Source organism: Triturus cristatus, chromosome 6 (genome assembly GCF_964204655.1).
Source record: "Triturus cristatus chromosome 6, aTriCri1.1, whole genome shotgun sequence".
NCBI lineage: Eukaryota > Metazoa > Chordata > Amphibia > Caudata > Salamandridae > Triturus > Triturus cristatus.
The window spans coordinates 895,197,987-895,220,980 of record NC_140589.1 but is presented as its reverse complement, the minus strand read 5'-3'; the positions used below and the strand labels follow the sequence as shown (position 1 = coordinate 895,220,980).

Sequence of the window (22,994 nt, the reverse complement as noted above, 5' to 3'; positions counted from 1 at the left end):
AGTATATGGAAAAGGCATCCAAGAACCTTGAGGCCAGCCAGGAGCTCCAGAAGCACTGGTATGACCAAAAAGCTGCACTGGTTGAATTTCAACCAGGGCAACAGGTGTGGGTTTTGGAGCCAGTGGCACCAAGGGCTCTCCAAGACAAATGGAGTGGCCCTTACCCTATCCTAGAGAGAGAGAGTGAGGTCACCTATCTAGTTGACCTGGGCACTAGCAGGACACCCAAAAGGGTCATCCATGTGAACCGCCTTAAACTCTACAATGATAGGGCTGACATCACCATGCTGATGGTGACTGATGAAGAACAGGAAGCAGAGAGTGAGCCACTCCCTGACCTCCTATCCTACAGCCCAAAAGATGGGTCAGTAGATGGTGTGATTTTTTCAGACGCCCTCTCTGCCCAACAGCAGACTGACTGCAAGCAAGTCTTGCAACAATATGCTAGCCTCTTTCCCTGACCCCTGGTCTGACAAGCTGGTGTACCCATGATGTGGACACTGGTGACAGTGCACCTGTCAAGAACAAAATCTATCGACAGTCAGATCAAGTCAAGGAAAGCATCAAAGCTGAGGTCAGCAAGATGCTGGAGTTAGGGGTCATTGAGCCTTCAGAGAGCCCCTGGGCTAGCCCAGTGGTTCTGGTCCCCAAACCTTATCAACAGGGTGAAAAGAGAGAGATGAGGTTCTGTGTGGACTATAGAGGGCTCAACTCTGTCACGAAGACAGATGCTCACCCTATCCCAAAAGCAGATGAACTGATAGACAAATTGGGGGCTGCCAAATTTCTCAGTACCTTTGACTTAACTGCAGGGTACTGGCAAATTGGCATGGCCCCAGGAGCAAAAGAAAAGACAGCATTCTCCACCCCTGATGGGCATTATCAGTTTACTGTGATGCCCTTTGGGTTAAAGAATGCCCCTGCCACCTTCCAGAGGTTGGTGAACCATGTCCTGGCTGGGTTGGAGTCCTTTAGTGCAGCTTATCTTGATGATATTGCTGTCTTTAGCTCCACCTGGCAGGATCACCTGATCCACCTTGGGAAGGTTTTAGAGGCTCTGCAGAGTGCAGGTCTCACTATCAAGGCATCCAAATGCCAGATAGGGCAGGGCACTGTGGTGTACTTGGGCCACCTTGTAGGTGGAGGCCAGGTACAGCCCTTACAACCCAAAATCCAGGCCATCATGGACTGGATAGCTCCAACAACCCAGACCCAAGTCAGGGTATTCCTTGGCTTGACTGGGTACTACAGGAGGTTTGTGAAGGGGTATGGGTCCATTGTGACCCCACTCACAGAACTCACCTCCAAGAAAATGCCCAAGAAAGTTAACTGGACAGTTAGTTGTCAAAAGGCTTTTGACACCCTAAAAGAAGCAATGTGCTCAGCACCAAATGCTAAAAGCTCCAGATTATGCCAAGCAGTTCATAGTGCAGACTGATGCCTCTGAGCTAGGGATAGGAGCGGTCCTATCCCAGACCAATGATGAAGGCCAAGACCAACCTGTTGCTTTTATAAGCAGAAGGCTACTCCCTAGAGAGCAGCGTTGGAGTGCCATTGAGAGGGAGGCCTTTGCTGTGGTTTGGTCCCTGAAGAAGCTGAGGCCATACTTGTTTGGCACTCACTTCCTAGTTCAAACTGACCACAGACCTCTCAGATGGCTAATGCAGATGAAAGGGGAAAATCCAAAACTACTGAGGTGGTCCATCTCCCTACAGGGAATGGACTTTGAAGTGGAACACAGACCAGGGACTGCCCATGCCAATGCAGATGGACTTTCCAGGTTCTTCCACAATGAAGACTCCATAGGACAAGGTTCGTCTCATCACCTTTCGTTTGGGGGGGGGGTTGTGTGAGAAAGTGCCATCTTTCTTGCATGGTATGCCCCCACTTTTTGCTAAATTGCTGAATGTACTTCGATTGAGTGTACCCTGGGTTCCTGCCAATCAGGTGGCCAGGGCCTATATTCCTTCCTTAAACCACACAAACTCCAAATTGACAAACCCTAGCCACATGTCAGCCCCTAGTAAATGGTACCTAGGTACCCAGGGCCCTGTGGCCAGGGAAGGCCTCTAAGGGCTGCAGCACTCATTGTGCCACCCTCAGAGGTCCTGTACCCTTACACACACACTGCCCTTGCAGGCTGAGTGTCTGGGTGCAGGACAAAACAAAGAGTTGACATGGCACACATCACTGTGTACCATGCCCATCACCTACACTTGCCAAGGCATATGTCAGCCACCCCTCTAGCTGGGTGCATTACGCCTATGGTGTGGGCACAGGAGCAGGAGCCCTGTGCCCCTACAGTACCCGGGTCCATTCCTGGGCACTGTAAGTGCAGTGCTGTCATTTAAGAGTACATGGTGCTGAGAGCTCGTCAAACACGAGCTCCACAGCACCATAGTGGCAACACTAAAGCCTGGGAAGTTTGGTATCAAACTTCTCAGCACATTGAACCCACACTGATGCCAGTGTAGGATTTAATGTACTAAGCACCCCAGAGGGCATCTTAGAGATGCCCCCTTACAGCTAACTTACAATCCACGTCTGCTCTGAGGCTGCCCAGGCTGCCACACAGCAGACACGTTGCTGGACCCCTGGGTGGGAGAGCCCCTGCTCTCCCGGGCCTGCAACAATGCACATCCTAGGTGAGGTGAGAAATCTCCTCCCCCAGGATGAGCAAAGGGAAGCTTCAAAGGCAGGCCGCCATTTGGAGTTTCCCCAGGCCACTGCAACCCCCCCACTCTGGCGGGAAGCTTGGCCGGAAACCCCATACAAGGACAGGGGATGTGCCAGCCTGCCCACCCCACCCCTCAGGTGGGGGAGGCGAGGTGAAGCACATCTCCGGGCTCTCGCCATCTTGAGGATGGGAGGCCCTACCCTATTAGGATTAGGCTACTGCCCCCCTCCCACAGGAGAGAGGCAGGATAGGGGGTGTACCCACCCCAGGACAAGGACCCATTGGTCCCTGGCCTTCACGTACCTGTAACACCCCTAAATCTAGTATTTAGGGGCACCCTGAACCTTCCTTCCTCAGATTCCAGATAGAAAACTACAAGAAGAGCAAGAAGACCAAGGACCTGCCCTGCAGCTGCTAAAAAGAGAAGAAGACACCAACTGCTTTGGCCCCAGCCCTACCTGCCTGTCGACTCTCGAACCTGCACCAGCGCGGCATCTCCCGTGGCCAGCAACCTCACCAACCCCGGAGGACCTGGCTACCTTTTGGCTCTAAGCCCCTGGGACTCCCATGAGTAGAGGCTCTACTCAGAAACCTATTTTTAACCCCTGGCAGCAGCCCGGAACCGCGGACCCAACACACTCTGCACCAGCCAAGCCTGGCCAGTGCCGGAGTGGACAAAGACCCTGAGGACGACCCCACGGCGACTGTGACCCCGAGTCCGGCACCCAAGGACCCCCCTCGACATCCCGGACGAAGCCTGCAGCCTCAGAACCGAGTGCCACCCCAACCGCGATCAACCAGAGGGTAAGACTCCCGACGTCAAAAGGCACCCCTGCACCCGGCGCCCTGCGGCCCCCTGTGCCCAATCCCGGGGTACCCACCTAACCTACAACTACCCAACTTACCCCTCGAAGTGGTGGTGGCACCGGAAACATCCTCGTCCCCGAGCCTGCAGCCTTTTTCCAAACCGGAACATTCCCATTGATTTCTATTGAGCGCCCGAAGGCTCAAAAGCACCCTGCACCCAGCCGCCCGAGTGGCCCTGGCAGTGCACTCTCTACACTAACTTACTTCCCCACTTGCCCTGAGTAAGTGACCAGGAGCCCAGCTCCCACAGCCGCGTGGCTTGCCAGACAGCAGCCACCAACCAAGGCCCCCCTATCCCTCATAGGATAACATTGGGCCTAACTCACTCTGCACCCGGCCGACCTGAAACCGCTGAGGGTGAACCAACTGTACCTACCTGACACTGGGGGACCCCTGAGTCTATGCCCAGAATTTCAACTCTGCCAGTCGAGTACTTACCCTTAAACCGCTAACTTCATTTTCCTCATAGGTTAACATTGACTGGCTTTTTCTTCAAAAATCTTCTAAGTGTGAACTTTTCAAAACTGTAAAAATTCACCAAAAATCAGCCAAGTGACAAAAACGAATTTACTCACCTGTTCCTGGGTGAACTCCCAGTGCTGGATCTTGGTGCCCAGCCCTGACCCTGAAAAGTACTCACAACTATACTTGCCTCTAACTCATTTTTCTCCCATAGGAAACCATTGTCTGCTTTTCTGTGAAATTTCTTCTAAGTGTCTATTTTTGCAAATTTGAAATATTCTTTTAAAATCGTACCATTTCTGCAAACGAAATTACTTACCTGTTTTTGATAAGGACCCCAGTCCTGGGTCTAGGTACCCAGTCCTGGATTACTAAAGTAACGATAAAGTACTCTACCTGCAATTTGAATTTCTTGCCATAGAGATCCATTGAATGTTTTCTTTGAAATATTTTCTAAGTGCTAACTTTTGAAATAGCTAAATATTATTTAAAAATCATTACAGTTATTAAGTCGACTCATCACTTGATTCTGAATACTGACCCAAGGCTGGATCTAGGAACCAGACCTGGAATTCCAAAAGTAATCTGAAAAGTAATTTATTACAAATAACCTGAATTTACCATTGAGCTCAATGCATTGTTATGTTTAGGAAATAGGATTATTTATTGCAACCAACTGTGACTGTTTACACAAATTTATTGCTTAAGACAAAAGTATTTATATTCAATCTCTCATTCTGAGAAAGTATATTTTTACCCCCTTTGTGGTTCTAAAAATAAAACAAGCATATATTTTATATATATAAACCATTGGCCTAGAGTTCAGTTATTGAGTGTGTGAAACCATTTGCTGACTGAGTGTGTACAATAAATGCTTTACACTGTCCTCTGGTACTGCCTTACTGCTCGACCAAGCTACCACTTTTGAGAGTAAGGTCATACCTAACTTTGACCTCTATCAGCCTCTGGGGGACTGTGGACTCTGTACACCCTGTACCTATTAGGGAACAGTATATACAGAGCCACTTTCTCACACACATGCCTCAAACTGATAATGTTACTTACCCAGTAAGCATCTGTTCTTGGCTTGTAGAGGTGTAGATTCACATGCGCCCACCCGCCTCCCAGGGTACCTGTAGTTTTGCAGCTTGAAGATCTTTCTGGATTCACTATGCTGAGCATTATTCCGCGATCTTGTGGTTGGGTCCGGATTCGTAGTCTTTCTTTTTTTCTTTTTTTTTTTTTGTAGCCCAGGTGGGCGGCGACGACCCACCATTTGGTGCACCTCTCGTGACGTCGTCGTGCTTCATGCGGAAGTCCCACATTTGGGGCGCCATCTTCAGATTCTTTTTTCCGCCGTTGGGTCTGGATCGTCATCGGGAAGCTCCAGAATTACAATCGAAGGAAGAAGGAGGAAAAGCGAGTTTCGTCGATAACTAACTACGAGGACATCACAAGAAAGGAATATATTACATCAGGAGCGCGAAGAAGGAAGTTTTGCGCCTTTTTTCTTCGACACCCTTGGACGATGCGCACTCAGAGGCCCTGAGCGCAATGGACAAGACACCATTCAAGTTCTGCCCTAACTGCCACCACAAGTTCGCGCAGAAGGACCAGCATCCGGTCTGCAACCTCTGCCTACCGGTCGACCACCAGAGCAAGGACTGCAACGCCTGCTCAGCCTTCGCGCCGAAGACGCTCCGGGTGAGAGAACGACAGAGAAGAGCCAACGCCAGCATGGATGGCAAGAGTAAGGCCCCGTCGCTCTACGATCTGGGCCTCTCCACAGACGAAGAGGACAACGTCGCCGAGGGACCCGAAAACTGCACGGTCGTAGAGACCGACAAGAAAAATGAAGACGAGGTAAGAGAATCGTCGAGCTCAAAACACCCGACAATACCTCGAAAATCTGAGTCAAAGTCCACGAAGGGAGCCCCGGCGCCGAAAACTTCGACGACCAAGGGGTGAACCATGGACAAGAGGCCGAGCGGATCCTTCGAAAAGGACTCCCTGGAGCCGAAAGACGTTGAAAGGCAAGGATCGTCGAAGACAACCCTTGAAACGGGGCGCTCGACGCAGAAGGACCGGTCGGCGTCGACGCATGTTCCGTCGAAGAGGCCCGCGGTCGACGCCGAAAGCATCTCCGAGATGGAGAAGAAGAAGAGGCGGCTCGAGGCCGAAATGGAGAACATCCTTCAAAGGAAGAAGGAGTTCGACGCCAAGATGAAGGAATTCAAAATTCCCACTGCTACACCGACGAACGTCGTCAATCGAGGACGAATTCGACACCGAGGGGCTGCAGAGAGATCTCGACGAGGAAGACGAGACCTATTATGAAGGCGAAGCCGAGGAAGAAGACCAGCAGTCGTTCTACAGCTCGGCGCCATCAACCAGCCACGACGTCGAATGGCAGGATCTCGACACCGAAAACCCCGAGGAGCCCGTAGATACGTACCCTTCGAGGCCTTCGCCACCCGACGACATCGGGGTGTACAGTATGGTGGTCAGGAGCGCAGCGACAGCCTTCGGCGTGAAACTGGACGAGGAGAGGCCGAAAGCCGATTTTCTCCTCGAGACCCTGCTCCCCATCCAGACGAGGAGCCAATTCCTTCCCATGCTACAAAGTGTGATGAATCAGGGGAGAGAGGCCTTCAAGGAACCAGCGACTTGCCGTTCGATCACGCCCAGGACGGAGAAGAAATATAAGCACTCTTCTCTGGACCCCCCTTACATCAAGGGTAGTATCACTGCCGACTCCATCATAGCTTCCACGGCCAGGAGAAGGGCCAACGTGCCAGCAACTTCGGGGCCACCACCTGATAAAGAAAGCAGGAGGATAGGCCTCACAGGAAGAAAGGTCGAGAGGAACGCCGCAATGCACTGGCGCATGGCGAATTCCAATGCACTTCTCAATAGATCTTCAAGCTGCAAAACTACACCGACAGGTAAGAAACTATTCGTTTTGCAGCGTGAATCTTTCTGGATTCACTATGCTGTGCATAGACTTTGTAGCGGTTATTCCCTAATTTTGCGGTGGCTGGGTGGTAGATGAGCGTTGGTCGTTGAAAATGTGTTGAAGCACCTTCTGTCCAACCTGTGCTTCCTTGTTCATCTGAATGTCCACGCAGTAGTGTTTCGTGAACGTGTGCACAGATGCCCAAGTTGCCGCCAGACATATGTCCTGGATGAGCGTGTTCGCCAGGAAGGCAACGGTGGCCCCCTTCTTCCTTGTGGAGTGTGCCTGAGGCCCCTCCGCTAGCTCCTGTCCAGCCTGTTTGTGACAGAATTGAATAGTGAGGGCAATCCATCTAGCGATGGTGCCCTTAGTCACTGGTCTACCCATGAAGCTACTAGCAAAGGACACAAACAACTGCTTTGATTTCCTGAGTTCCTTGGTTCTCTCAATGTAGTGCATCACCGCTCTTCTAGCGTCGAGGGTGTGCAGAGCCTTTTCTGCGTTTGAAGTCTGGTTTTGGAAGAAACTTGGTATCTGAATACTCTGATTCATGTGGAACGCCGACACCACCTTGGGCATGAAGTGTGGGTCTGTCCTCAGGACTACCCTGTCCTTGTGAATCTGAATGTAGGGTTCCTGTAGTGTTAGTGCTTGAAGCTCGCTCACTCTGCGTAGTGAGGTGATGGCCACTAGAAAGGCCGTTTTCATCGTCAACATTTGCAGTGTGGCCTTGTGAATGGGTTCAAACGGTGCCTTCATGAGCTCCGTCAGAACCACGTTTAGATTCCATGCCGGCGGCGGCAACTTTTTCGGAGGGGCAATTCTTTTGGCTCCTTCCATGAATCTCTTCACCACCTGCGAAGTGAAGAAACTTCCACCCTTCTCACCTCTGGTGTAGGCAACGATCGCCGCTAGGTGTACCCTTAGGGAGCTCGAGCAGAGGTTACTCTTTAGAAGGTGTGTGAGGTACCTCAGTACTGTTGAGTCTCTTGTCATTCTGTTTTGCAGGCCCTTCTTCCTGCACCACACAGTAAATCTCTGCCATTTGGCGCTGTAGCATTTTCGTGTAGTTGGTTTCCTTGCCTCCCGTAGCACCCGCATAGTGCTAGGAGGCAATTTAAGGTGCGCAAACTCTAGGTCTTCAGGAGCCATGCCGCCAGGTTGAGGCTCTCCGGCTCCGGATGCAGGACCTCTCCGTTTTGCATGGAGAGCAGATCCCTTTTTCTCTCGAACCTGTGGGGATTGCCCTGTGCCATTTCTTGAATTTGTGAGAACCATGTCTGTCTTGCCCACTGCGGAGCCACTAGGATCAGAGTCATGTTGCTCGTTCTGCACTTCTCGAGCACTCTGTGCAACAGGGGTATCGGTGGAAAGGCGTAGGCAAATGTCCTCGACCAGCTTATCCATAGGGTATTTCCCTGGGATTGCTGATCTGGTTGCCTGGACGCGAAGCTTTGGCATTTTGCATTTTAGCGTGTTGCAAACAGGTCTATTGTGGGAGTTCCCCATCTCTGGAAAAGCTTCTCCGTTTCCTGGCCATTGAGCTCCCACTCGTGCGATGCCGAGGTCTGCCTGCTTATCCAGTCTGCCTCCACATTGTCCTTTCCTGGAAGGTGAATTGCCAGTAGATCTATCCTGAGAGGTATGGCCCATCTCCAAATCTCCTGTGCCAGAGAGGAGAGAGGGAACGACTGTGTCCCCCCTGCTTGTTGATGTAGAACATTGCCGTGGTGTTGTCTGTTTGAACCGACACCCTCTGGTTGTACAGGTGCCTCTGGAATGCCTTCAGGGCTAGCAGGATGGTTTTCAATTCAAGGTAATTGATATGGCGTACCGCATCTGCTGGAGCCCACAGACCCCTCACTCTGAGGTTGTCCATGTGCGCTCCCCATCCCTTTTGCGATGCGTCCGTGGTAATGGTCATTGTTGGGTTTGGTGGTGTCAGGCTTCTCCCTGCTGTCATGTTGTCTCTGTTCCACCAACTCATCTCCTCCTGCACTGCGTGCGTAACAACCACTAGATCCTCCCAACTTCCGTTTGCTTGTGACCATTGCTGTTGTAGCCATTCTTGGAATGGTCTCATGTGCAGGCGTACATTCGGCACCAGCTGGATACACAACGCCATCATCCCCATCATCTTGCTCACTGACCTCACTGTCAGAGCTTGCCCCTTCTGGTAGAGACGCGTCTCCTTCAGTAGGGCATCTGTCCTTCTGTCGCTGGGCACTACTGTGCTGTTCAGGGTGTTGATTTTTGCTCCCAGGAAAATCTTCACCTGCTCTGGTTCCAGCGATGACTTCCCCCAGTGTATCGAGAACCCCAGGTTCGTCAGAGTGTCTGTCACGCGTTTTGCGTGTCTCTCGCACTTCTCGCGTGTGTTTGCCTTGACCAGCCAGTCGTCTAGGTAGGGGTAGACATGGATCCCCTGCCTTCGTAGGTGGGCCGCGACCGCCGACAGGCATTTTGTAAAAACCCTTGGCGCCGATTTTAGCCCGAAGGTCAGGGTTGTGAACTGGTTGTGTTCCTGGTCTATGTTGAACCTTAGAAGGCCCTTGTGCCTTCTGTTTATTGGGATGTGCAGGTAGGCATCCTTGAGGTCCACGGTGACCATGAAGTCCCCGTTTCTTATTTGGGGCAGCACCTCCTGTAGGAAAGTCATTTTGAACTTCTGCGTTCTGATGAACTTGTTTAGGTATCTCAGGTCCAGGATGGGTCTGAGGTTTCCGTCTACTTTCGGGACCACGAAGTAGTTCGAGTAGACCCCCTTGTTGCGTTCTCTGAACGGCACAGCCTCTAAGGCTCTTTTTTCTAGAAGCTTCAGGGTTTCTTCTCTGAGTAGGGCCGATCTCTGCCTTCCCTTTGCTCTTTTGCTTGGAGGTTTTTTCTCCAAATCCACGCAATATCCGTACTGCATGACGTTCAGTATCCACTTGTCTGTGGTTATACGCTGCCACTCCTGAAGGTAGAACCTCAGTCTTCCGCCTACTGGTGTTGGATGCTCGTAGGCTTTTGATTTTTCTCTCCCCCCTGATGTTACTGTACTGCGCCTCACCCTTGGGGGCATGTCGAGGGTAGGCGTCCTCCTGCGTGCTGAGTCACTTTGATGAGGGTTGGTCACCAACTCTTCTCCTCTGGCCACGTCCGTTCCCTCTCCCGCGAAAGGACTGGCCCCGAGGTTGGTACTTCCAGTTTTGCTTCTGTTGGCCTTGTTGTCCGTGACTATCACCCTGCTGGAACGTCTGGTGCGACGCTCCCTGCTGGCTTCCTCCCCGACCGTAGGGTCTCCTAGAGGGGTTGCCTCTCCTCATCCCCCTTTGCTGCAGGGCCCCCATGGACCTCGCCGTTTCGTTTTCTTTTTTCAGCTGGGTGAGTTTCTCGTCTACTGTTGCTCCGAACAGTGTCTCTCCGTTGAAGGGGGTGCTAAGGATGTTGTTCTGCACCTCCGGTTTGAATCCCGAGATTCTTAGCCATGCATGTCTTCTCTCGGTGACCCCTATGGCCATTAGTCTTGCCGAAGTCTCTGCCCCGTCCAACGCCGTCTTTATACAAGTTGGCGATGTTTTTACCTTCATCCACCAGGTGGGAGGCTCTTTGGCGGTATTCTTCGGGGAGGTGCTTTACTAGCTCCCCCATCTCATCCCAGTGCTGGTACTGGTCCCTATTGAGAAGTGCATTGGAATTCGCCATGCGCCAGTGCATTGCGGCGTTCCTCTCGACCTTTCTTCCTGTAAGGTCTATCCTCCTGCTTTCTTTATCAGGTGGTGGCCCCGAAGTTGCTGGCACGTTGGCCCTTCTCCTGGCCGTGGAAGCTATGATGGAGTCGGCAGTGATACTACCCTTGATGTAAGGGGGGTCCAGAGAAGAGTGCTTATATTTCTTCTCCGTCCTGGGCGTGATCGAACGGCAAGTCCCTGGTTCCTTGAAGGCCTCTCTCCCCTGATTCATCACACTTTGTAGCATGGGAAGGAATTGGCTCCTCGTCTGGATGGGGAGCAGGGTCTCGAGGAGGAAATCTGCTTTCGGCCTCTCCTCGTCCAGTTTCACGCCGAAGGCTGTCGCTGCGCTCCTGACCACCATATTGTACACCCCGATGTCGTCGGGTGGCGAAGGCCTCGAAGGGTACGTATCTACGGGCTCCTCGGGGTTTTCGGTGTCGAGATCCTGCCATTCGACGTCGTGGCTGGTTGATGGCGCCGAGCTGTAGAACGACTGCTGGTCTTCTTCCTCGGCTTCGCCTTCATAATAGGTCTCGTCTTCCTCGTCAAGATCTCTCTGCAGCCCCTCGGTGTCGAATTCGTCCTCGATTTCGACGACGTTCGTCGGTGTAGCCGTGGGAATTTTGAATTCCTTCATCTTGGCGTCGAACTCCTTCTTCCTTTGAAGGATGTTCTCCATTTCGGCCTCGAGCCGCCTCTTCTTCTTCTCCATCTCGGAGATGCTTTCGGCGTCGACCGCGGGCCTCTTCGACGGAACATGCGCCGACGCCGACCGGTCCTTCTGCGTCGAGCGCCCCGTTTCATGGGTTGTCTTCGACGTTCCTTGCCTTTCGGCGTCTTTCGGCTCCAGGGAGTCCTTTTCGAAGGATCGGCTCGGCCTCTTGTCCATGGTTCCCCCCTTGGTCGTCCAAGTTTTCGGCGCCGGGGCTCCCTTCGTGGACTTTGACTCAGATTTTCTCGAGTCACCCTCGGGTTTTCGAGGTATTGTCGGGTGTTTTGAGCTCGACGATTCTCTTACCTCGTCTTCATTTTTCTTGTCTGTCTCTACGACCGTGAAGTTTTCGGGTCCCTCGGCGACGTTGTCCTCATAGTCTGTGGAGAGGCCCAGATCGTAGAGCGACGGGGCCTTACCCTTGCCATCCATGCTGGTGTTGGGTCTTCTCTGTCGTTCTCTCACCCGGAGCGTCTTCGGCGCGAAGGCTGAGCAGGCGTTGCAGTCCTTGCTCTGGTGGTCGACCGGTAGGCAGAAGTTGCAGACCGGATGCTGGTCCTTCTGCATGAACTTGTGGTGGCAGTTAGGGCAGAACTTGAATGGTGTCTTGTCCATTGCGCTCAGGGCCTCTGAGTGCGCATTCTCCAAGGGCGTCGAAGAAAAAAGGCGCAAAACTTCCTTCTTCGCGCTCCTGATGTAATATATTCCTTTCTTGTGATGTCTTCGTAGTTAGTTATCGACAAAACTCGCTTTTCCTTCTTCTTCCTTCGATTGTAATTCTGGAGCTTCCCGATGACGATCCAGACCCAACGGCGGAAAAAAGAATCTGAAGATGGCGCCCCAAAGCTGGGACTTCCGCAGGAAGCACGACGACGTCACGAGAGGTGCACCAAATGGTGGGTCGTCGTCGCCGCCCACCTGGGCTACAAAAAAAAAAAAAAATCCGGACCCAACCACAAGATCGCGGAATAATGCACAGCATAGTGAATCCAGAAAGATCTTCAAGCTGCAAAACTACACCGACAGGTAAGAAACTATTCGTTTTGCAGCGTGAATCTTTCTGGATTCACTATGCTGTGCATTATTCCGCGATCTTGTGGTTGGGTCCGGAAAAAAGACAGGTAAGAAACTATTCGTTGTTGCAGTTCTACATTATACATTTATACGCATGGACCTCTCTATACAACACTTACTCCATTCTCACCCTCTTGCCGGAAAACAATATAACAATGGAGTCGATGATCATGCGCACTATCACCGAAAGGAGTCACCTTACCTCGTGACTAGGGAAGACTTCTTTCAAGAAAAACAACTTGCAACCATCCGGACCCAACACTAAATGGCAGAAGTATGCAGAGCATGTGAATCTACAACTCTACATGCCAAGAACAGATGCTTACTGGGTAAGTAACATTATCCTTATTTACATTTTTTGTCATCCTTGTTCAGAAAGGTGCTTCTAATCATTGTATTTCGATGCCATCTTGCACTTAAAAGGTGTCAATGGCAGATTATGAAAATGTAAACTTTTTCATGCTTAAGTGTTTGCTCGAGAGCTGTAATGTATCTACTTCGTGCTTAGGATATGGAGCTTGAAGAAGTGACAGAGCAAGAAGTTACTGAAGAAGAGGCTTTTGAAGAGGAGGAAGAAGAAGAAAAGCAACCTGTTCCCGAGTCAAAATCAAGCACACCTTCCCGATCCCATTCAAGGTATTACATTGCAACTGTATTACCCAAACGCTGCAATTTTTGGACAGGGCTACAACAGCGTTAATTCTTATTGTATTTCATGAGGCAGGGACTGACAAAATATGAAGCATTTTATTTGTTAAAAATGAATGACAAACTCTAAGGGTTCAGGTGACATGTATAAATAACTCATGCCACCACCGGCTGCGTAGTTTATAAATGTTCATTTCCCAAGAGTGTGTATGAATTTAACATGCCCAATGTAAACAAGCATCAGCAAAGGCAGTAGGTCTCATTTTGGACCTGTTGAATTCTCCAATGCCTTTTGCTGATGCTTTACAGCATCAGCAGTATGTTGTACAGCATCTGCAAAAGAAAAAAAGGCATGGCACAACTTCCCTACCATTTTGTGTATACATGCATTGTGACTTTTGCGCAGGTATGCGTCAGTGTGTGCGCCCCTACAAATTGACACCAACACCATTTTCTATGTTAAGACGTCCAGACGGCACAAGCTGTTTGATTGTGAAAGGCTTATTGTGGACTTGCAGTCAACTTAAATCTTGCTCATTGCTTACCATTGTTTGACTTATTGCCACTTATTTGCTTTGTATTCAGTGGCTTGTTTTCTTTCTGTGTTTGCCACCGCTTCATAGCCTCCTTTTGATTTTCTGATTTGTATCCTTCAACAGCTCACATTTAGGAAACTACTTGCTTGTAGCAGGTTTGGCTGTAGATAAACATGCTATGCATATCCCTGCCATCTCGGGTTGAGCTCGTATGTTTGTAACTTGTTTTTCTTTGAAAAAGTCTTTAGTCGCGTGGTATCCATTATCTATGATGACTCCTCTGGCTGTGAATGCGCGTTGCCATTGAGTCTGTTGATAAATTGTTTGTTTGAGGCATGTGAGCTGCAGATAACATGCTTTGCATAAGTCTGCCATCTAGTGTTGGGTCTGGATGTTTGCACTTGGTTTTTCTTCGAATTAGTTTTTTCCAGTCACGAGGTAGGTGACTCCTCCTTTCGGTGATATTGCGCATGGGTGTCGACTCCATTGTTAGATTGTTTTTTTTCCGCCATCGGGTTCGGATGTGAATTGTTGCGCTCCGGTTGGACACAGTTTCTCGGGTTCCCGTCGGTGCGCAATTCACTACCCTCGACGTTTTAGTTTCGCGATTACGTTCTCCGCGTATTGTATCCTTAAAAAAATATTCAATCCAAAAACTCGTCGGCCGTTGGGCCTACCCGCGTTGGGTCCTCTTGCAGTCGATGGAACGGACTCCATTAAAATTCTGTCCCGGGTGTCGCGCTAAATATGTGCGCACCGACTTGCACGAGGTGTTCAACATGTCTCTCCTCGGAACACAACGAACAGGACTGTGACGCGTGCCAAACTTTTCGGTCGAAGAAGACGCTCCGTGATCATCGGGCTCGACGTCACAAAATGTGCCAAAGAAGCGGCTCCTTTCTGGATCTTTTTGGAGAAGATTCTGAAGAAATGTTCGACGTGCAAGAAACTGAGAAAGAAGAGGAACACATTTCCTTGTCCGAAGAATCAGACAGGGTAGAAGTTCCGCAGGGTCAGCGTACTAATACTCCCCTGTTCGAAAATAATTAGGCGGCTCCTGGCCCCTTTGGGCCAAGGTCGGCACCAAGAACATGTTTCCAACGCCCCGCCTTCGGGCTTGGCTCTGAAAAACCAGCCAAAGCCATCCGGCTCGGGACCGAGTCGACCCCATTCGGGCACTGACCTGAAATCTTCGGCACCGAAATCCAAGCACATGTAAATGTACAGATATTTATATAGCGCAAATCACCAACCGGTCTCTAAGCGCTTGCTTAGGGAACCCGTCCTGGTATTCCCCTGTGAGATAACCCAGCAGGGCATCCACAAGGTGAAAGCCAGGCATCCCGCCGCGAGGGGCCATTGTGGAGATTAAGCAAGCTATTGCCCAGAGTCGCAGTGTGTGAACCCATGAATCAAGTATGCACTGGAGCGAGAATTATCGAGTCCATGGACAATTTATGGACTCAAGACCCAGCCGAGCCAGGAATTGAACCCTGGTCCCGGGCTGACCTCTGCTTCCAGGTCTGCCTACTCTAACCAGTGAGCCACACTTCTCCACATCATTGTGACCATTCCTTAGATATGGAAACCTAAATCTTCGGATCCGAACACTTCGGCACTGAAACTTTCCGCACCGAAAACATCTGCACCGAAAGACAAAACCCGCTCCTCCCCCATCCAAGGAGCCTCGTTTCGACGTTCCGCCTTCCAACACGGACCAAAATAAAAATAACTTGTCATTATTCCTAAGACTGGTCATATGCATGCTAAATTGCCAGCTAAACGGAAACCAGAGATGAAGGGAGCTTACCACATTCCCCTCAAAAAGAAAGTTGTGGCTACTAATCCTTCTCCTCCTCCTCCTCCTCCTCTTTCCCCACCCGACCTTAACTTGCTCATTACTCCTACACAGTCACCACAACCATAGTCTCCTGGCCACCAAGGTGATGAGGATGGGGATGACGATGCACCCGATGACAATTATCCCGATGCATGGGATGATTATAATACAGATCCCAACACTGACAACGACCCGAACTATACCCTACAAAACCATCTCCACCTGATGACATGAAGGGTTTATGGAATTAATTAAAAGGGCTGCTCAATATTACGGGGTTCAGCTTCCCAAAGAAAGTATGGAGGAGGGTTTTCTTTTCGAAACCCTACGTTCTTCTCAAAGATCTACTCACACGCTACCCATGCTTAAAGGCATGCTCAAACACGCAGACTATTTATTTAAAGATCCGGTGCGTGCTTTAAGTGCTAACACCACAAGTAGACAAAAAATACAAACCTGCACCTACAGACTCTGTCTACATTAATGGCCAGCTTCCCTTAGACTCCCTAGTGGTTTTTAATGCACGCAAAAGAGCAAACTCTTAAACATCAGGAGACACACCTCCTCCTGACAAGGAGTCAATGCTTTTAGATGTCTCAGACAAAAGAGTAGCTGCACAGGCTGCCAATCACTGGCGTATTGCCAACACACAGACTCTGTTCGTGAGATATGACAGGGCTCACTACGATGAATTGGAACAATTGCTCCAATTCTTGTCAGATTAACACAAATCAAAGGCGCAGGATTTAATTCATGAAGGAAAATTAATTTCCAACACTTCTATTATTTGTGCGTTAACCCAGCTGACACGGCAGTTCGCGCCGTCAACACCAGTTTTCTCTAGAACGACACACCTGGCTGAGAATTTCAGAGTTTAAACCTGAAGTCCAGTTTTCAATTTTAAACCTACCCTTTGATAAATAACACCTATTTGGTCCTGTGGTGGATGCTTCTTTAGGAAAGATGGCAAAAGGCACGGAGGTCACAAAATGTATGGGGGCTTTGCAGTCTCCAGGTGGTTGGGGTTCCTTTCGCTGCTCCTCTTACAGGGGAGGCTTAAAAATATCTCCACAGACACCTCCTCTTCTTACAAAGGCAACAATCAGTCACCCTCTTCCAGAGGTTACTTTAGAGGAGGATTTCGGGGCAATAATGGTAAAGGAAGGGGCAAAGGTAACAAACCAGTACTTCCTCTTTATCAAACAAACCGTGACTTGCCTCCTCTTCCCACGATCATTCTACACCCGTCGGGGAACGTCTCTCTCAATTTCTTCCAGTCTGGAATACAATCACTTCAGACAGATGGGTTCTAGAAATTATCCATTCATGCACATGAGTAATAAAGTCAACAAATGGTAATCAGTGGGCAAGCTATAAGCCTCTGCAAGTTCTCGGTAAGCCCACAATTTTTTTGGCAAATTGATTACTTGTGCTGTCTGGTAAACTCAGCTAGAAAAAGAGGTGTTATAAATATTCTATGTAGGTCAAATTTGTTTTCCTGAATTCACAATCTTCTGTTAAGAATAACGCTTCAAAACTATAGAAGTGTCGAAATCCTAGACTGCTGCGAAAAGGTGCATTGTATAAGGGCAATGAATGTCTAATATGCACTACATTAGAACAGTGCAAACGAAGGCCGCCTGTTTCTGTAAGAAGCTAGATGTTTCCAATTCCAGAATGAACTGTATTGGCAGTTGCCTTTCTGCGGCATTTCTGTTTACTTGTTCATGGGGGTAGTTATTAAATAATATTGATGCACACGCTACAGGAAATATAAATAACAAAAATCATGTCCAGCATAAACTTCAATTCTTCTTTCTTTATTATCCAAGTCTCTTCCATTCCCCCAACGCGTTTCGTCGTTTGGAAGGGATTAACCCATACAACTTCCTCAGGGCTCAATTTTTTGAAGATCTGCGAAACCTGATAACACTTGATTGCAACCAATCGTCCCAATTCTCAGACCGAAATAAGTAAAACCATCCAAGTGTAAATATTGCATTTGATATAATAAGCACCCTATACAGCATCCGAAACTATTTTAATGAAGTGTCAGATAACCAGCACGTTCTTTTTAAATGAATCGTCACTAGAGTAGGTGACCTGAAAACCGTCTTCTACGTCCCCGAGTGCAGGCAACAAGGGATGGGGGGTAGGACCTAGGAAGACTGTGGTTGTTTTTTCCCTATCTCTACAGCTTTTTCTGCCTAAATTATGGATGTTTCACCCTTATTCAATGTCTTACATCACTGGAAAGCATTTTCACACCTGCTTTAGTTTTTCCTGTGAGATTTTCAAGTCACAATGCCTTCACCATTTGTGAAGTGCCCTTCGTATGGCAGGAAAGAAGCAGGTTCAGATCTATGCCAGGTCTGTGTGTCTACTTCCCAAGCTCACATTCCACTGCTGCACATGCATTTTGTACAAAATGTCCAATAAAAGATTATGAGGCTGTCGGATTATAGAGTGAGGTTGAAGACCTGAAGGCCAAAGAGAAAGAAACCAGGGATTTCAGTGTAGGTGCTATTCTACAATGTCAAATTCCTCAGCCTGCCAAGGACTCCCGAATGGGTGAGTGAGAGGAGAGGTCCAAGGAGCAAAGATCCAGAAGGAAAGAAAAATGGAGACACCTTCCTTTCTACCCTCCTATTACCCCCACTGGATGTCAAAGAAATTGATATTTGCTAAAGGTATAGCGCCCACATGTTTGCTATTAGGGCTCTTCATCGATGCCAAATCACCATCACCTTGTCTAAGTTTTCCCAGCATCTGATAGGGCTCGAAAAATTATTTAATGTTCGAGGCATGTGAGCTGTACATCACAAGCTGTGCATAGCCTGCCATCCAGTATTGGGTCAGGATGGTTGCCCTTTGTTTTTGTTTGAAGAAGTCTTTTCCAGTCACGAGGTGCATGACTCCTCCTTTCAGTGATAGTGTGCATGGGCATCGACTCCATTGTTAGATTGTTTTTTTTCCGCCATCGGGTTCGGATGTGAATTGCTGTGCTCCGGTTCGGCACCGTTTTTCGGCTTCCCTTCTACCCGTAATCCACTACCCTCAACGGTATTGTTTTCCGATCGTGTTTCCCATTCTCCGCGTATCGTTTCCACTTAAAGATCTTTGATCGGAAAACTCGTGGAGGGCCGTCAGGCCTACCTGCGCCGGGCTCGCTGGCAGTCGATGGAACGGATGCCATTCAAGCTCTGTCCTGGGTGTTGCGCCAAGTTTCTGCGCTCCGACCTGCACGAAGTGTGCAATCGCTGTTTGTCCCTGGAACACGACGAGAAAGACTGAGGCACGTGCCGAATGCTTTGATCAAAGAAGACGCTTCGTGACTTTCTGACTCGACATCACGAGATGCAATATCAGGTCAGCGTAAGTGAGTACATAAACCCCCTTACTCCAACAGCCAAAAACAAAAAAGGCTGCGGTCCTTCCTCTGTGCAGAAACACACAAGAAAAACCTTCCGGATCGGACTCGAGTCGGCCTCATACTGGCACCGAGCCAAAATCCTCAGCGCTGAAACCCAAGCACGTCCTGGTCCACATTCCATCTTTGTTGAAGTCCAAATCTTTGGTGCCAAAACCTGCAAGTAAAGATAAAAAGACTCAGGCAAAAGAGCCTCGTTCCGATGTTCCATCTTCGGATCCGAAACAAAAAAAACTGCTATTAACGTGTGAGAAAGTGCCCTCTTTCTTGCATGGTATGCCCCCACTTTTTGCTAAGATGCTGAATGTACTTTGATTGAGTGTACCCCGGACTCCTGCCAATCAGGTTCCCAGGGCCTATGTTCCTTCCTTAAACACACAAACTCCCAATTGGCAAACCCTGGCCACATGTCAGCCCCTAGTAAATGGTACCCTAGGTACCCAGGGCCTTGTGACCAGGGGAGACCCCTAAGGGCTGCAGCACTCATTGAGCCACCCTTAGGGGCCCTGTACCCTTACACACACACACTGCCTTTGCAGGCTGAGTGTCTGGGTGCAGGACAAAATGAAGAGTCGACATGGCACACATCCCTGTGTGCCATGCCCACCACCCACACTGCCAAGACATATGTCAGTCACCCCTCTGGCTGGGTGCCTTATGCCCATGGTGCGGGCACAGGAGCAGGAGCTCTGTGCCCCTACAGTACCCAGGTCCATTCCCGGGCACTGTAAGTGCAGTGCTGCCATTTAAGAGTACATGGTGCTGAGAGCTCGTCAAACATGAGCTCCACAGTACCATAATGGCAACACTAAATACTGGGAAGTTGGGTATCAAACTTCTCAGCACATTAAACCCACACTGATGCCAGTGTGAGATTTAATGTACCAAGCACCCCAGAGGGCATCTTAGAGATGCCCTTCTACAACTAACCTTCAATCCATGTCTGCTCTGAGGCTGCCACACAGCAGACACGTTGCTGGACCCCTGGGTGGGAGAGCCCCTGCTCTCCCGGGCCTGCAACAATGCACATCCTGGGTGAGGTGATAGATCTCCTCCCCCAGGATGAGGAAAGGGAAGCTTCAAAGGCCTGCCGCCTCTAGGAGTTTCCCCAGGCCACTGTGGCGGGAAGCTTGGCCGGAAACCCCATACAAAGACAGGGGATGTGCCAGCCTGCCCACCCCACCCCTCAGGTGGGGGAGGCGAGGTGAAGCACATCTCCGGGCTCTCGCCATCTTGAAGATGGGAGGCCCTACCCTATCAGGATTAGGCTACTGCCCCCCTCCCACAGGAGAGGGGCAGGATAGGGGGTGTATCCACCCCAGGATGAGGACCCATTGGTCCCTGGCCTTCACCTACCTGTAACGCCCCTAAATCTAGTATTTAGGGGCACCCTGAACCTTCCTTCCCCAGATTCCAGATTCCGAAAACTATAAGAAGAGCGAGAAGAAAACAAGACCTGCCCTGCAGCTGCAAAGGAGAGGGAGACACCAACTGCTTTGGCCCCAGCCCTACCGGCCTGTCGACCTCGGACTTGCTCCTGCTCCAAACCCGGCATCTCTTGTGGCCAGCAACCTCAGAAACCCCGGAGGACCTGGCTACCTTTGAACTCTAATCCCCTGGGACTCCCATGAGTAGAGGCTCTACTCAGAACCTACCTTTCACCCCTGGCAGCAGCCCGGAACCGCGATCTCAGCCCACTCTGCACCCGCCAAGCCTGGCCGGTGCCGGAGTGAACTAAACCCACGAGGACGACCCCACGGCGACTATGACCCCGAGTCCGGCAGCCAAGGACCCGCCTCGACTATCCTGAAGAAGCTTGCAGCCTCAGAACAGAGTGCCACCCCAACCCCGATCAACAAGAGGGTAAGATTTCCAACATCAAAAGGCACCCCTGCACCCGGCGCCCCACGGCCCTCTTTGCCCAATCCCGGGGTACCTACCTATCCTTCAACTATCCAACTTACCCCTCGAAGTGGTGGTGGCACCCGAAGAGTCCTCGTCCCCGAGCCTGCAGTCTTTTTCCAAACCGGAGATTTCCCATAGAAATCAATTGAGCGCCCGACGGCTCAAAAGCACCCTGCAGCCAGCCGCCCGAGTGGCCCTGTCAGTGAAAACTCTACTCTAACCCACTTCCCCACTTGCCCTGAGTAAGTGACTAGGAGCCCAGCTCCCACAACCGCGTGGCTTGCCCGACAGCAGCCACCAACCCAGGCCCCCCTATCCCTCATAGGATAACATTAGGCCTAACTCTCTCTGCACCCGGCCGTCCTGAAACCGCTGAGGGTGAACTGACTGTACCTACCTGACACTTGGGGACCCCTGAGTCTATGCCCAGAACCTCAACTCTGCCAGTCGAGTACTTACCCTTAAACCGCTAACTTCATTTTCCTCATGGGGTAACATTGACTGGCTTCTTCTTGGAAATTCTGCTAAGTGTGAACTTTTCAAAACTCAAAATATTCACCAAAAATCAGCCGAGTACCAAAAATGAATTTACTCACCTGCTCTTAGGTGAGCTCCCAGTGCTGGATCTTTGTGCCCAGCACTGACTCTGAAAAGTCCCCACAACTATACTTACCTTTAACTCATTTTTCTTCCATAGGAAACCATTGACTGCTTTTCTATGAAATTTCTTCTAAGTGTTGATTTCTGCAATTTCTAAATATTCCTCAAAAATCGTATAACATCTGAAATCGTAATTACTTACCTGTTTTGGATAAATGTCCCAGTACTGAGTCCAGAAACCCAGTACTGGATTACAAAAGTAACGATAACCTACTGTACCTGTAACCTACATTTCCTTCCAGAGAGAATCATTGATTGTTTGCTCTGAAATATTTTCTAAGTGCTCACTTTTGAAATGGCTAAATATTAGTTAAAAATCATTACAGTACCAAAGTCGACTTTTAACAGCTGATGCTGAGAACTGACCCAGGACTGGATCTAGGATCCAAGCCTGGAATTACAAAAGTAATCTACAAAGTAATCTGTTGCATATAATCTGAATTTATCATTGAGCTCAATGTATTGTGTTTAGAAATAGTTGCCTACTGCAACTATTTGTAACTGTTTACTAAAAAGTCAATTGCATCTACAAAAGTATTTATATGAAACATCTCCTGTCGAGAAAGTATATTTTAATTCCAAGTGTTGGTTCTAAAATAAAACAAGCATATATTTTTTATATACAAACCTTTGGCCTAGAGTTCAGTCATTGAGTGTGTGGAACTATTTGCTGACTGAGTGTGTACAACAAGTGCTTTACACGTCCTCTGATACTGCCTTACTGCTCGACCAGGCTACCACTTTGGAGAGTAAGGTTATATCTAACTTTAACCTCTGTCAAACCCTTGGGGTCTGTGGACTCTGTACACCCTGTACCTATTACGGAACAGTATATACAGAGCCACTTTCTCACATAACCCAGATACTGGACATATTCATGCCAAATTGACTGAAAAACGAAATTGGACCAGGTTTCAAACCTGAGGTTCAGGCCTCCATTCTCAATCAGCCCATCGATAGGGAACACCTCTTTGGCCCAGCCGTTGACACCTCGCTGGAAAATGTGAAAAAGTACAGTGAGGTCGCAAAGTCCATGGGGGCTTTACAGTTACCTGCAAGTAGGTGTTCCTTTCAGCGCTCCTTTTACAGGGGTGGCTCCAAAAATGTTATCACAGAAAATCCCTCCTCCTCTTACAAGGACAAAACCAATCTCCCTCATCAGGAGGCTATTTTAGGGGAGGTATTAGAGGGTTCGAGGCATGTGGGCTGCTGAATTCATATCTGTGCATAGATCGCCGCCTAGTGTTGGGTCCGGATGATTGCACATTGTTGTCCTGGAAGAGTCTTCGAAGTATCACGAGATAGGTGGCTCCTCCCCTGGACGACAGTGCGCATGGGCATCCCCTCCATCCTTAGATTGTTTTTTTCCGCCATTGGGTTCGGATGTCCTAATCTTAGCTCTTAAAGTATTTAGGCCTATTACTCGTCGGTATCGTTTTCGTTCGGCGCCGAGTATCTTCATCGAAGTTAGCCTTTTGCCCTTCGACGTCAGAGCCGATCAAGATCGACGA

At 49.5% G+C, this 22,994-nt stretch overlaps 1 protein-coding gene across 2 annotated transcripts in view; it reads left to right on the top strand.

The window, feature by feature from the left end:
- SCAF8 (SR-related CTD associated factor 8) overlaps positions 1 to 22,994 on the top strand; it is a 1,763,249-nt gene that overhangs the window by 562,531 nt on the left and 1,177,724 nt on the right. For both annotated transcript variants that reach the window (XR_014963046.1, XM_085611536.1), the window contains exon 12: positions 12,973 to 13,100. Coding sequence is in view for 1 of the 2 variants with exons in the window: in XM_085611536.1 (XP_085467662.1) it covers positions 12,973 to 13,100 (128 nt within the window). In the remaining variant the exon portion in view is untranslated. The remainder of the gene's footprint in view (positions 1 to 12,972; positions 13,101 to 22,994) is intronic.